This window comes from Mixophyes fleayi, chromosome 8, assembly GCF_038048845.1.
Source record: "Mixophyes fleayi isolate aMixFle1 chromosome 8, aMixFle1.hap1, whole genome shotgun sequence".
In the NCBI taxonomy this organism is placed as follows: domain Eukaryota; kingdom Metazoa; phylum Chordata; class Amphibia; order Anura; family Limnodynastidae; genus Mixophyes; species Mixophyes fleayi.
The window spans coordinates 115,357,069-115,373,371 of record NC_134409.1 but is presented as its reverse complement, the minus strand read 5'-3'; the positions used below and the strand labels follow the sequence as shown (position 1 = coordinate 115,373,371).

The following is a 16,303-nucleotide window of genomic DNA, read 5'->3' as shown; positions in this document are numbered from 1 at the left end:
CCATAATACATTTACATTATATACATCCTGTTAATTTTAGAAAATTTCCAGAAAACTACTTTAGTTTCACTTTAAATCTTCTGTAATAAAACATTATGCTCATCTCAATAATGGGATTTAAAAATAAACCGCAGATATTCAACAAATGTCAGGTTACGCACAAGAATGATATGGGTCACAGATATCCAGTTTTGCTGTAAAAAATACTGTGTCTCAAGCCACACACAGATCTCAAACTAGAGGCATGAAGAGAATGAAAGAGGGAACGATGTTGTAAGAAAATATATATATTGTTAATTTACTTCAATTAAGAATATACTTATACTGTTTTATTACTGTTTTATTTGCTTTAGGGACAATTCAGACAAATGTTTTAGTCCAGGTTCCCACATTAACCCTATCTCCTGGTACCCATGTCGAAATGACTAAAATAAGTCTTGAAAGGCAGCCATTGACCAACACACTACAGCTGTGTGACTTTTGGTGGGCGATACACTAGCTTGGTGCAAACATGAAACATGTTCTCAATGCTAACAATGACATAGGGCCTGATTCATTAAGGATCTTAACTTGAGAAACTTCTTATTTCAGTCTCCTGGACAAAACCATGTTACAATGCAAGGGGTGAAAACTAGTATTCTGTTTTGCACATAAGTTAAATACTGACTGTCTTTTCATGTAGCACACAAATATCAACTTTAAATTTCAGTGTACAAATAAGCTATCACGTATTTGTGTGCTACATGACAAAACAGTCAGTATTTTACTTATGTGCAAAACAGAATACTAATTTGCACCCCTTGCATTGTAACATGGTTTTGTCCAGGAGACTGAAATAAGAAGTTTCTCAAGTTAAGATCCTTAATGAATCAGGCCTATAAGTCCTTAGGTAAACACAGCCATTCCAATGGGGTTAAATTAAGAGTTTGCTGTAAACGTTTTTGGGGGGAAATTTAACGCAGATGTGTAACCATTATCAGGAATGCATTTATAGGCTTTTATGCATTCTATTTAATGTGAAAACAGTTATCCTAAGTTGAATACCTTTCATGGCATTGCGATATAATTGATATATAGCATACTTTATTTTCTCATGTTTTTATATACATTATATATCTACTAGAATTTTTTCTAATATCAGTTTTTATGTTTAGAGAGAGACTGTTACTAACATGCATGACTGTTCGCAGTTTTATTAACCAACATGTCTGTAAATCTTTACACCATTATAGTTTAACACTGCATAATACTGAATTTATTGGAGACCTTTTATGTGCCATACCAAGTTCTTGTAGAGAACCGCTGTTATACACAATTCACGATTAAACACTTATTTGTCTGTGTGAACACGAATACAGTTTTATTTTTATTCCAAATAAATTAACTTCTATTTTTGTTCTTTAATTTATCATTAGGATATATGCCCTAGAAGTCTCTAGTTTTGCACCACTGAAGGTATTGGAGACTATAACTGTGTTGGAAGCTTGTTTTCTAAGTGCACCAAGTTTCTTGTCAGTAAGCTTATTAAAGGACAGTGCAAAGAGCCATTAAGAGCCTAGAATGAAAGATGACGAAGCACTAACATGAAGCTAATTGGTAAGTGTATATGCACTGTGAAATACCTTTAACAAATACACTATATGGACATAAGTATTCAGACACATGACTATTACACCAACAGGGACTGTAATGGCATTATATTCAAATACATATAATTTAATATAGAGTTGGTCCCCTTTTGCAGCGATTAACAGCTTCCGCTCTTCTTGGAAGGCTTTCCACAAGATGTTGGAGTGTTTCTGTGGGAATTTGTGCCCATTCATTCTGTAGAGTATTTATGAGGTCAGGCACTGATGTTGGACGAGAAGGCCTGGCTCACAATCTCTGTTCCAGTTCATCCCAAAGGTGTTTGATGGGGTTGAGGTCAGAGCTCTATACAAGCCAGTCAAGTTCTTCCACACCGAACTCATCAAACTATGTTTTTGTATTCCTTGCTTTGTGCACTGAGGCACAGTCATTTTGGAATAGAAAAGGACCTTCCCCAGACTGCTGCCACAGAGTTAGAAGCATAGCATTGTCCAAAATGACTTGGTCTGCTGAAGCATTAGGATTGCCCTTCACTAGAGAGAAGGGGTCTAGCCCAAACCCTGAAAAACAGCCCCATACCATTATCCCTCCTCCACCAAACTTCACAGTTGGCATAATGCAGTCAGGCAGGTAACGTTCTCCCGGAATCCACCATACCCAGACTCGCCCATCTGACTGTCAAACAGAGAAGAGTGATTTGTCACTCCACAGAACACATTTCCACTGCTCCAGAGTCCAGTGTTGGAGCGCTTTACACCACTCTATCCAACGCTTGGCATTGGTCTTGGTGATGTAAGGCTTGCATGCAGCTGCTCGGCTATGAAAACCCATTCCAATAAGCTCCTGATGCACAGTTTTACATTAATGACAGTGGAAACTCAGAACTCTTCAGCTATGGAATTAGCAGAGCGTTGGCGACTTTTACGCACTATACGCCTTAGCAGTCGTTGACCCCGCTCTGTGATTTTGCGTGCTCTTCTGCTTCGTGGCTGGGTTGCTGTTGCTCCTAAACACTTTCACTCTCTAATAATATCACTTACAGTTGACCGTGAAATATCCAGCATGGATGAAATTTCACGGACCGTCTTATTGTAAAGGTGGCATCCTATCACTGTACCACGCTTAAAGTCACTGAGCTCTTCAGAACGACCCATTTTGTATCACAAATGTTTGCAAATTGAGACTGCATGACCAGGTGGTTGATTCTATACACCTCTGGCAACGGGTCTGATTGAAACACCTCACTCAATTCAATAATTAACAGGTGTGGCCAAATACTTTTGTCCATATAGTGTATATAGCTGTGCATGTCTATTTCTGTCATCTGTCTCAGTTTTTCCAGGGAAATCCCTTTGCTTTCCAACCAAAATCTTTTACACACAATCTTTATTTTGCAATAATTCAGTCTTTTGTGATGAATAGGCTCCCTTTCTATAACTGATTTAACCTATTTGATGGGCGTTTATTGCCTGAGCAAATATCAGGTGACATGGATGTCCTGATTAATGTAAACTTCATGAGAGTCCTATGAATGTCAAGAGATGTCCTTTCATATGGAAACAAGAAGTATTTTGCGCTAAATTGCTCATTAAAGTTTCCTATCTGTAACTTTTGTCAGCAGAATTCCGAAACAAGATTATTTACTTGTTTCAGAACTGGTCAGAGCTAGAGAAATGGGCCATTGTTAGTGGGGTCACATTGTGCCATTTACAAGAGAGACACTTGCAGAATTTAACAGAGGTGTAACAGCAGAAACCTGCACCCCTCCAGGGGTATATTTACTAAACCACGAGTTTAAAAAAGTGGAGATGTTGTCTATAGCAACCAATAAAATTCTAGCTGTCATTTTGTAGATTGTTCTTAATACTTGCTAAGTAGAATCTGGTTGCTATAGACAACATCTCCACTTTTTCAAACCGCAGTTTAGTAAATATACCCCCCAGGACTCACAGCAAGATCCAGCTGAAGGTCATTTCTTATAATCGTCCACTTATTATGGACCTCCCCATGGAGTCAATACTTTCTGGGCTTCAACTATATGCCCCATTCTCAGTATCTTATTTACCTCTCTGCACCTGCTTAGATGATATCTGATCCTTCTTTATACACCCCCAAATCAACAAGTAAACTCTTTGGCCGAAAAAATTGTGACTGTTGCAGGAATACGTGTATGTGACTTGACCAACTTATACTTACTAGTTTATTTCCCTTTAAATAATAGTGGGAAACATTAGGAACAAATTAAAAATGTGATAAATATTCCTTATGGCAGTTATAGACCTTACATTTATCACTATATAACATATGTTACTGGTGAACATCTGCACTAATTAAGTATATATCAGCAAAGCCAATTTATATATTTAACTTAAAAGCATCTTACCGTCTTCTACTGTTACATTTCCTCTGAATAGATATTTGCCGTGTCCTCTTGAAAGAACCACCCCTAAGCTGAAAAATAAAAGTAGAATCTGTGCAAAGTATAATACTTAAGTTTTTGCAGCATTTGAGAGCATGAATTATCAAACAGTACCTACAGCTAGTGGACAAAAACATGGAAACACTTAATAGGACATTAGGAGAGCATGGGCAGGCAGTGCAGCATGTAGGCATCGTGGCATTGTGTCTACCAATGTCTGGAAATGTGCAGGGGGGGCAGCATTATTCTTCCACAAGAAAGTTACTCAACTGGCGCCTGGTTGACGTTGGTGGAAAATGGCGTTTGATGCCTCATTGCCGAATATCCCATAAATGCTTGGCTGGGTTCATATCTGGTGACTGAGAAGGTCGTGACCGGTTGACAGCATCAGTGCCATATTCACCAAACCATTGGACAGCATCCTTATCCTGATAGACTGAAGCTGATCACTCACAGAAAAACTACGGAACCAACAGAACTCTTCACTGTTAGATACAAGCACTCAGGGCTGTAGAGTACCTTTGGCACCACATGTGGACTCATCTGTTTGTCGACAAAATGGTGAAGGATGGTTCATCTGACCATATCCTCCACCTATTGGTAGTACATTGTCTGTGCTATTTGCACCACTGAACTTGCAAATGTGCATTGCTAGGAGCAATGAGCTGTTTATGCACTGCCACCCAAATGTCATATCCTGCGTTGTGGTGGTTTCATAAGACCATTTTAGATGAAACTGGTCACAGGTTGAAATTAGCAGTCACTTGATCTGCCGTTGCTTGCCTATTTTGCCTTGCATTTCGAATGAATGCATGGATATTACGAACCAGGAGTAGGCACTTCCTTCCACTGTTAACCTTTGCTGAAGATGTTTGTCCTTCAGAGATCCATGTTGACACCACCTTAGACAAAGCTGCTCATAAAAGATTATTAAGTTAAGCCGGCTTGGTGACCGCCAAACGTGTCCCTACAATCACCTCTTGCTGAGATCTCCTCTTGAAGCCATGCTAACCTTAATTATAGGCAACCAGGTCAGTCCACCATTCTTGTGCATGACCATGCTGCTATGCCATTTGTTTAATTAATACATGAGCCACACCTATGTGACAGCCATTACTTTCTGTATGCTTGGTGCCCCTCATTTAACCAGGCCTTTCCATATTTTTTGTCCACTATCTATACACATTCATTGACTTCCCAAACCTCACGGCCTATATTTTCATAAGTTTTTAGAAACTTTAAAAAACATTAATAAAATAAAGCGTGCCAGTGTATCTCTCAGGAATATACCTAAATGGGGTCCCCTTGATGTCTGTGTAGTAGTAGTCATTAGTCATCACCAACACTCGTTTCTTTAATGATAAAAGAGACAAAGACAAGAGATGTATTATTATATATCCTTCACCCATACATACGCAGAACAGTACAAAGTACATTGGATTATCTTACCCCTTTGTCCACTGTCTTCTTTACTTCCATGGAAAACTTTCCTGTTTTTCTATTTACCATTGCATTTCTCAGCTTTAAGAAAAAAAAGAAAAAGAATTATTACATTTGCCTTCCTTTAATATACTGGTATGGGAATATGGAAATATGAGCTGTGATGATTATGTAAGAAAAATGTGCAAATGTAAAACATACATTTCTGCTGGAATAACAGAATAAATATCAACCCTGAGTATGATGATACTTTGGAAAGACAGAGCGTCTCGGTAACATTTATTGGGGACACCCAAGAAGCAGAACAATGGAACCCCCTCACCCAGAGACTGAACGCCTGTAATCTCTATAAAACCAGGTCATATTGCTTTGCATTCACTTATTTGGTCATGTGACACAATTATAACCAATCGAATGTGCCAGGACCGTTATTGATCAACAACAGTTTATTGGGGGTGACTAAGGGTCCTATTTATTAATATACCACCCACTGTGGTAAAGTATACATTTTTAAATCACTTATTGCTTGAATTTATGAGAAAGGTATTGCTGAGGTACCTATTAGTCAGCTGCCAGGGCAATTCTGACTCATAGCAGTAAAAGGTAAGTTACAGCTCTACCGGGCCAGTTTGAAAGCCCATAACATTATAAATAACTTGTACTATTTCTATAACACCACCATATTACTCAGTGCTTTCCAGAGAATATTGAATAATTCCTATCAGTCCTGCCCTATAGGAGCTTATAGTCCAAAGGGGTCTATTTAACAAAGGGTGAAAAGACCTAAGGCCAGCGAAAACGGTGTCGGCAATGGGCTTCACCATATACATCAGGAATTCCCAGTTATGATCCTGGGCAAAAGTCTTAGAGAATTGTAGTCAATATCTAGACTGGGTTCATTTTTACTATCAGCAAGAGTAAAATGTAACATGCTTGCATATTACTTCTATTTTCGTAAGAAAAAAACCCTTCCATATAACTAGAGATAGAATTTGTACACAATAGTCTATTCAAACACTGCACATGGTAACATGGCTCCACAAGGTCTATAAAAAAGGACCCTGCAGCTGAAATTCTAACTCGCAACCGCCATTTAATCTTCGTCTGCCCCTATGCTGAATTAACCTTCTCCAGAAATCTTTCTCCCATTCACAAATGAGATCAATGGCCGTTTATTAGCAATTCTTTGCTGCGCTATTATGAGTCTGTACGTTCCCTCACACCTATAATTTTTGAGTTTCATAATATTTTATGTGCAGTGCTTAATTATGGACGCCAGCAACATCATTAAAACAGCATGGGAAGCTTTTTGAAATCATCAATTAAAGACACATTGTTTAATGCAATTTTCGAGTACAAAGGACTTTACTGAGAAAGGGTAATAACTGCTGAAAGTGAGAGTAACAAGGTTTTAGGCAGGACCGAATAGAAACAGAAAGTCATTGTAAACAAGGAAAAAAAAAAAATTAAAGGTCTTTTTACTGATAGATAAACCCACGTTCTCAGCAAAAGTACAAACCTTGGGCCTGATTCATTAAGGATCTTAAATGAAGAGGATCCTTATTTCAGTCTCCTGGACAAAACCATGTTACAATGCAAGGGGTGCAAATGAGTGATCTGTTTTGCACATAAGTTAAATACTGACCGTTTTTTCATGTAACACACACATATCAACTTTAAATTTCAGTGTACAAATAAGCTATCAAGTATTTGTGTGTTACAGGAAAAAACAGTCAGTATTTAACTTATGTGCAAAACAGAATACTCATTTGCACCCCTTGCATTGTAACATGATTTTGTCCAGGAGACTGAAATAAGCATCTCTTCATTTAAGATCCTTAATGAATCAGGCCCCTTATACTTACAATTTATGGAGCAGATAGAAGTGCTGTCTATTGTAACCAATCAGAATAAAACTATCATTCATCTAGTAGATTCAAGAAAATAGCTAGAATCCGATTGGTTGCTATGGGCAACATCTCCACTTTTCCTTTTAAGAATGTTTGATAAATATAACCTTAAGAATTTCAATCTCTAGTATTTTTGCCTTTTGGGGAAAATTGAGCGTAATAGTGGCACTCATCCATCAAGTATGACTGAAAACCATGACAAAAGACAATCAGCACAACTATGCATCCCTATAAACCTTAGTTAAGGGTGAAAACTCTTGGTGAATTTTTGGCTACAAAATTCAGCACTCAAATTTTCCTCTCTGATGTTTCACTGCTATGCCTGACCAAAGGGATTGAACAATCAGTCTGAAATATACGTGGTAGTTTGCCGTTCGCATCTGTATCTGGAAGAGCCTCCGGACCTAGAGATTCTTAACAATCATGGCAAGTCTTAGAAAACTGATTTCTCTACTCTGCTAGTGTTCTATGCAGAAAAAGAAAATTGGAGCCATTCTTACAGATGGTTCGTTTCAATGGAAAATTTAAGGAGATATGTTGATATTTTCCCTGGATATGACATTAAAATATATGTACAGCATTACTGTGTCCTTCAAACATTAAACAACGAGGAATTTGTCTGACTACTGCAGAATAACAAACTCAGTAATTCTTTTTTTGCTTTTTTACAGGTTGTAGAAGTGAGTAGTATCTTCTATTTACATGGTAGTCAAAACAACTGCTCGCACAATCAACTTTTATGAGTTTCCCCTTTATTTATGCTGTATGTTGTCATCTCTCTGAAAAAAATACACCACATTCAAGTCACTGACCCTGTTAGGAGCTTCAGTGCATGCTGCAGCATGTTGTTTGCATTTGTTACCAAAGTGGATCTGTCAGGTCTTTGATTTTCTGTCTCCTGCCAGCTGAACAGTCAAATTAATTTGCTTGTCAAAAATGAGGTGTTGCCCCTAGCAGATTCTCGCTATCATTTTCTGGAACAGCGAGAGGAAACATGACAGAGGGGTCGCATAGAGGAAGGAGGGAGAGCACAGTGCACTCCCTCTTCCTCTGGGTATGTCGCCTGATCCTCCCCCCGCTGCACTGTGCAGAGGCTGGTGGGCTGCAGGTGAAGGATTGGCCGGCTGCCTCTTGCCCAACGCTGATCTAGAATGATAAATAGATACAATCTGATTGGTTGCTAAGGGCAACACCTCCACTTTTACATTTCAGGAGATTTGATAAAGGTACCACTTTGTGTCCATACTCCAGATCCAGAAATGAGAAGCAAGATCTTGGTGGTGTAAGCAGTGGGTGCAGGAATATTCATTACACAATTGACACCCATGTTCTCACACAACAGTGAGGAGTGCAAGACTCCATTCTGCCCTGAAATCGCAAGACAAGGTCATTAACCAAAGTGGAAATGAGAGGAGCATAAAGCAGAATTTTCACTGAGTTGCTCCTTCCCCTTAGTGGATGCCTGGAAAATGCATCCTGAAAGTATTTCACTGGGCTCCATCAATTCTGTAGTATGAAAGTGGCAAAAGTTGCTCATTCATTTGCCATGCTAGCATGTCCTCAGAGGTGGGCATGAGTGGGAGGATCAATAATCTGCAAGCTCCATGCTTGTGGTTCCTTATTGGTCCATGTGATCACACCCTCATGTGATCACACTCATATAGGTTATACATGCAGCACCGTTGTGGTACTGCAGATACAATGGAGGAGCTCTGGAAAAACTGGTTCAACAAAAGGGAAGCTCGGTGAAAATAATACGATTATCCGGAAATGCTGCTAGAACCTATTGGCACAAACACACCTCTTTGTCCACCTAGCCCATCCGCAGGTGTCGCCAACATCTCATTCTTGGAACTGGCCTGTAAAATCAATGTGCCTCTACATTTGTCGTATTACGGGTTTCACTTTAAATGCATATGGTGGAGAGAGTGAAAACGTCACTTCAATTGTCATCCTACAAACACTTTAGGACCGACTCCTTCATTAATTTAAACGTTTACAGTTTTGTCCTTAAATGATGCCTGTTCAAACCTTTACTTAAGTCTTAAAAAAAATTTGAGAGCAAGTTGACTTCAGGTTTTCATTACATCTGCCACTTTTATGTACAGTCATGGCCACAAGTTTTGAGAATGACACAAGTATTGGTTTTCACAAAGTTTGCTGCTTCAGTGTTTTTAGACCTTTTGGTCAGATGTTGCTATGGTATACTAAAGTAGAATTACAACATTTCACAAGTGTCAAAGGCTTTTATTGACAATTACATTAAGTTTATGCAGAGTCAATATTTGCAGTGTTGACCTCTCTTTTTGAAGACCTCTGCAATTCGCCCTGGCATGCTGTCAATCAATTTCTGGTCCACATACTGACTGATGGCCGCCCATTTTTGCCTAATCAATGCTTGGAGTTTGCCAGAAATTGTGGGTTTTTGTTTATCCATCCGCCTCTTGAGGATTGACCACAAGTTCTCAATGAGATTAGGGTCTGGGGAGTTTCCTGGCCATAGACCCAAAATGTTGATGCTTTGATCCCAGAGCTACTTAGTTATCACTTTTGCCTTATGGCAAGATACTCCATCATGCTGGAAAAGGCATTGTTCGTCAGGACAATGTCTTTTCCAGCATGCCTGCTGCCATTCCTGCTGCTCAGGAATGGTAACAGGCAGGTGTGAGTGCATCTGCACGTACAGTGAGGCTAAGACTTTTGGAGGATGGCCTGGTGTCAAGAAGGCCAGCAAAGAAGCCACTTCTCTCCAGGAATAACATCAGGGACAGACTGATATTCTGCAAAAGGTACAGGGATTGGACTGCTGAGGACTGGGGTAAAGTCATTTTCTCTGACGAATCCCCTTTCAGATTGTTTCGGGCATCTGAAAAAACGCTTGTCTGGAGAAGGAATGGTTAGAGCTACCATCAGTCCTGTGTCATGCCGACAGTAAAGCATCCTGAGACCATTCATGTGTGGGGTTGCTTCTCAGCCAAGTGAGTGGGCTCACTCACAATTTTGCCTAAGAACACAGCCATGAATAAAGAATGGTACCAAAACATCCTCCAAGAGCAACTTCTCCCAACCATCCAAGAACAGTTTGGTGACGACCAATGCCTTTCCCAGCATGATGGAGCACCTTGTCATAAGGCAAAAGTAAGTGGCTCGGGGATCAAAACATCGCAATTTTGGGTCCATGATCAGGAAACTGAAGGACCTGAATCCCATTGAGAACTTGTGGTCAATCCTCATGAGGCGGGTGGACAAACAAAAACCCACAAATTCCGACAAACTCCAAGCATTGATTAGGCAAGAATGGGCGGCCATCAGTCAGTATGTGGCCCAGAAGGTGAACAGTATGCCAGGGCGAATTGCAGAGGTCTTCAAAAAGAATGGTCAACACTGCAAATATTGACTCTTTACATTAACTTAATGTAATTGTCAATAAAAGCTTTTGACACTTATGAAATGCTTGTAATTTTACTTGTAATTAGAGTGTGGCCTCTCATTGTTGCTTGGTAGCCATGCTGCTACCTATATATGCTATATGCTTTGCATGATCTGGGAAAGACTGTAACTATAAAGACTTTCTTGCATACTTGTCCACTCTCCCGGAATGTCCAGGAGACTCCCGAATTCCGGATAGGACTTCCGGACTTCTGGGAGATTAGGCTATTCCCCCGCATCCCGCCTCCATGACGCGATTCACGGCGCACCGCCCCCTCCGGACTAGCTCTTCACTTCCCCTCTGAAATCTTCCGGAAACGACGAAATAAAAGTAGGCAAGCATGATTTCTTATTTAATTATACTGAACAGGGGTGTAACTAGACATATGTGAGCCCCATAGCAAAGTTTTAAAAGGGCCCCCATGTACCACCCAATAGTGAAAAAAAAAATCACATATACACATGGGGATTTTACATGGAAAGCAGCCCCCTCAGCTGTGGGTCTCATAGCAACTGCACCTCATGCACCTGGGGTAGTTATGCCCTTGATACTGTAGTACAGACCTGGCCAACCTGTTGTGAAACTACAAACCCCAGCATGCTATTCCAGCAGATATCCAGCCATTAGCTGGCAGGGCATGATGGGGCTTGTAGTTTCACAATCTTTGTCTGCACATGTGCTTCCTCAATGAATTTATGAAAGATAAGCTTGTGATGTCGCAAAGCATAATTTCATACTTACCAACTTTTCGAAGTTGGTGTCTGGGAGCCTGGCAGGTGGGCGTGCGGGGGGTGGGGCTCCAAAATCTCTTAATTTTGGACCCGCCCCCATGATGTGATGACGTAAATGCTGCGATTCCCGTAGAATCGCAGCATTTTGGCCCAAATTCGGACAGATGCGGGAGTCTCCCGAAATGCGGGAGTCTCCCGGACATTCTGGGAGAGTTGGCAAGTATGCATAATTTCCACTGAATGTTTGCACTTTCATAAACGACCTCGCCAGCTGATCCGCCTGCTCTAAGAGTCAGAATCTGCATAGAATGCGGAGGAATTTACTAAGCCTGCAGCTGCATGGCGGGGAGACTGCAGGTTAAAACAAAAATGGTAACATTAGGTTAAGGAGACAAGGAAATCAGTGCAGGCGGTTCAAACAGAAGTTCAAAAAGCTATCGGCTCACTAAGGGCGGAGGTCCAGGATCTCGGGAATAGGACAGACCTCCTGGAAACTAAAATGGATGAAGCTGCCTCTTCCCACAGGGACACGGTGACTGACATCCAACAATTGAAGCAAGACATGCTTCATATGCAGGAACAACAAGAAGATCAAGAGAACAGGGCCAGGCGTAACAACCTACGCATCAGAGGTATCCCTGAGGAAGTGGATCAATCCCTCCTAGACCAATATCTTAAAAGACTCTTTGCTGGCCTAGCTCCTGCTACCCCAGAGGATCAGCTTCTCCTGGACAGAGCCCACAGAGCTCTTCGCCCTCGCTCTCAAGAGTCCTCTCAACCCCGGGATGTCATCCTCCGTTGTCACTATTATACTACTAAGGAAGCGATACTGCGGGAGTCTCGTAAGACTGACTCAATTTCATTTGAGGATGCCTCCTTGCAAATTTTCCAGGACATTGCTCCACTTACGCTCCATAAGAGGCGTGAACTGAAGCCGGTGACATCTATTCTCAGGGACAATAACATTCGCTATCGATGGGGCTTCCCTTTCCGCCTCCTGGTCTGGCATCAGAACAAGCTTCATTCTGCTCGTTCAATGGTGGAAGCGGTCCAGCTCCTTGGGACTCTGGGTCTCCTGGCCCCGACTTCTCTTTCCCATCCGGTAGCTTCGGCATCGCAGCCCAGCTCTATGGGATCCACATCGGCCTCCCGAAAGCTTCCAACTAAAGAGTGGACGACTGTGACGAAAATCGCTAAACCATCTGTTGCTGTCCCCCCGCCTTGATAAATGCTCACTGTATTTCCTTGTTTTCCTATTTGTTTCAGAAACTACCCTGTTCCATGTTCCTTCTCTCTACATGACTGATCGCTGGTTTTCGGTCCCTCTCATGTAGACTAGAAGAAAGTAGGGGCCACTGGCTCCAGATGTTGGGTTAATCTGTTTTCTTACTAACTTTCTGTGTGATTACTTTATTGTTTTGTTCTCTAACTGTTTCAATATGCTACTCATCTACTGCCCTAGGATCATTTTCCTTATCTATGTTTGGCTGCTTCACGGACTGTGAGTAGTGAATTTGATCTCCTTCCCTCACGACATTCCCGTTCCACTTAGCTTGCTATATTGCTTCTATGACCCTGGCTGGGAGGTAAAGTGGGCGTCCACACTTCACAGTTGGTTTCCCAGGCCCTGTAGGTGTTCGTATCCCTGGCCACGTTCCCATAATGGGTATATTGCCCTCGCCCGGCCCTTTTGTGCCACTGGCACTGCCCCGTATCTTCCCTGGCCGGCATCATGGACCAGGTGTGCCCTCGCACGCTGGCCCTGCCCACTACCCTTCCTCCCTCTTTTCCTCCACCCTTCCTTCCCTTCCTTTTTTACCTCAGGCACTTCTTCATACTTTTTGTCTTTATTGCATTTGTGTTAACTTGGGACTGTTCTTTTTTTCTTTTGTAGTGCAACCGGTCCTCGCTGGGGGACCTGAGGCGGCCCTGTCTTCACCTCCCGATGGCTCTTAGGATCTTCTCATTGAACGTTAAAGGTTTGAACAGCCCACAAAAGCGTACAACACTTTATCTTACACTTAAACAACATAGAGCAGATATAGTTTTTCTTCAGGAAACACATTTTACCCGTCACTTACATCCAGAACTGAAATCTAAACGGTACCCTTCTGCTTTCCATGCTTGTGACCTCAGACAAAAAAAGCGAGGAGTAGCTACACTTATTGCATCCCACGTAACCTTTGAGCTTTTGACATCTCATTCTGACCCTGAAGGTCGATTTCTAATCCTAGTGGGCAAACTCAATAATACTATATGCACCCTAGTTAATGTATATGGCCCAAATCAAAACCAGCGTTCATTCCTGGCTGCCCTAGACTCTTTGCTCTCTCAGGTACGCCAGGGAGAAATGATTATGGCAGGGGACTTTAATGTTGTAGTAGATGATACCATAGATAGATCGTCCACTTTGCTCCCCCCCGCCAGCGGCTCGGAGTCTCGTAAATCTAAGGCCTTGGTATCCCTTCTTTCCCATCATCTCCTCTTTGACTCCTGGAGGCTCAGGGAACCCTCATCCCGAGATTACACATTTTACTCCCCGGTTCATGGTACCTACTCACGAATAGACATGGTCTTCCTCAGCCACGATTTGTCTTTAAAACTCAGGGCGGCTCACATACACCCGATGGTTTGGTCTGACCACTCTCCTATATCAGCTGACCTATCAGACATAGCACCCCGTCCTCGCTCCGCCTCGTGGCGTATTAATGACTCCATTCTCCATGATCAGTCACTTATTTTAGAGCTCCGGACCCTTCTTGATGAGTATTTTCTCTTTAATGACCTTCCTGATACTTCCCCCATGACCCTCTGGGAAGCCCATAAGGCAGTGGTTCGAGGCCACCTTATCAGCATGGCCTCGCGCCGTAAGAAGCTGGCCACCTCTAACCGTGCGTCATTAACTATTCAACTCCAGACTCTGGAGAGACAGCATAAACTCTCCCCCAATGAAGAGGTATTGACCAAACTTCTAAAGGTGAGATCTGATCTGAACCTCCTTCTCTCTGAATCCACTGCCTCGGCCTTGAAACGGCTGAGGCAGACGTTCTACGAAAAGGGAGATAAAGCTGACAGAATACTAGCGTCCCGTCTGAGGGCCCAGAGATCTCAAAACAACGTTATGGCCCTGAAGTCTCCCTCCGGCTTACCTATTTACCGTCCCGACCAGATAGGGCGAGAGTTTCAGAAATTTTATTCTTCACTGTATAACCTGGATGCTCTGAATCCCAGGAGTGCCCCTCCTGCGGATACAATAGCAGCTTTCTTGAGGCAAGTGAACCTCCCTACCCTTCCCAGCAGCCTCATCCAACAACTAAATGAGGAGATTACTTCGGAGGAAATACTGGCAGTTATCAAGGTCCAAAAGACCTCCAAGGCCCCAGGACCTGATGGCTTTTCTGCAGCCTACTATAAAAGATTTTCCCAGACCTTGGTTCCTCACTTCCGCTCCCTGTTCAATGCGGTCTTACATGGCGAACCTTTCCCGAAATCAATGTTAGAGGCGCGTATTGTAGTTATACATAAGGAGGGAAAAGACCCTAGCGACTGTGCAAGCTACCGTCCCATCTCCCTTCTCAATGTCGACATTAAGTTATATGCAAAGATCCTGGCTACCCGTCTTAATGGAGTCCTTCCGGGTCTAATCCATTATGATCAAGTGGGTTTCATCCCAGGTCGCCAGGCGAGGGATAATACTCACCGCGCGATCGACCTTGCTCAAATCATCAATCAAAGGCGCCTCCCGGCCATGATGCTCTCACTGGATGCCGAGAAGGCGTTCGATCGAATCTCTTGGGATTTCATGACCCTAGCTTTGAAGGCGTACGGCTTCACAGCTGAATTCCTGACCGGGGTATCAGCCCTCTATAACTCTCCCTCAGCTAGGGTTCTGGTTAATGGGTCTCTTTCCGTCCCTCTTTCCCTCTCCAACGGGACGAGGCAGGGTTGCCCCCTTTCGCCCTTAATTTTTGCTCTAGTGATAGAACCCTTGGCGGCGATGATCAGACAGTCGACGTCAATCTCAGGTGTGACAGTGGGACCGCGGGAATTCAAGGTATCTCTCTTCGCGGATGACATACTTCTTTCTCTGACAAATCCTCAGGAGTCTTTACCCGCCCTATATAAACTTATGGATGAATATGGCCTCCTGTCTGGCTATAAAATTAATTTTGTTAAATCCGAGGCCATGCTCCTCCATGCTTCCCTTTCCCTTAGGTCCAGTTTACAGACTAATTTTGCACTACGCTGGCAGGTCAATAAGATCAAATATCTTGGAGTTTATATCACCTCGTCCTATGAGAGATTGTATCGGGAAAATTCCCCCCCCTTCTGTCAAAAATCAAACAGGACTTGGAGACTTGGAAGAGCTATATCATATCGTGGCTGGGGAAGATTATTGCTATTAAGATGAACTTGGTCCCTAAGCTTCTGTATCTTTTCCAGACTCTTCCAGTGAGGGTTCCCGACTCTGTGTTTAGGGATTTGCATTCCTCCTTTCTAAAGTTTATATGGCGTGCCAAGCCCCCTAGAATTTCGATAGCAGTGCTTAAGAAGCCCAGGGCCCGGGGAGGCAGGGGATTTCCAGACATTAAATTTTATTATTTGGCATCCCACTTGACCCAGGTGGCGGTAACTTATGCGCCTTATCAGTCCATAGCCTGGGTGGACCTGGAGACCCACTATGTTGGGGTCCCCTCCATGGCATCACTCTGGGGTTTGGCTAATATAGATAGGCCACCAGCGGTCTCCTCTCTCCAATCTCTTAAATTCTGCTTATCCCTCTGGG

At 42.5% G+C, this 16,303-nt stretch overlaps 1 protein-coding gene across 2 annotated transcripts in view; it reads right to left on the bottom strand.

The window, feature by feature from the left end:
* CACNA2D3 (calcium voltage-gated channel auxiliary subunit alpha2delta 3) overlaps positions 1-16,303 on the bottom strand; it is a 790,245-nt gene that overhangs the window by 160,700 nt on the left and 613,242 nt on the right. For both annotated transcript variants that reach the window (XM_075183245.1, XM_075183246.1), the window contains 3 exons: positions 5,456-5,527; positions 5,297-5,358; positions 3,971-4,038 (listed from right to left, as the gene is read on the bottom strand). In XM_075183245.1, the coding sequence (XP_075039346.1) occupies positions 3,971-4,038; positions 5,297-5,358; positions 5,456-5,527 (202 nt within the window). The remainder of the gene's footprint in view (positions 1-3,970; positions 4,039-5,296; positions 5,359-5,455; positions 5,528-16,303) is intronic.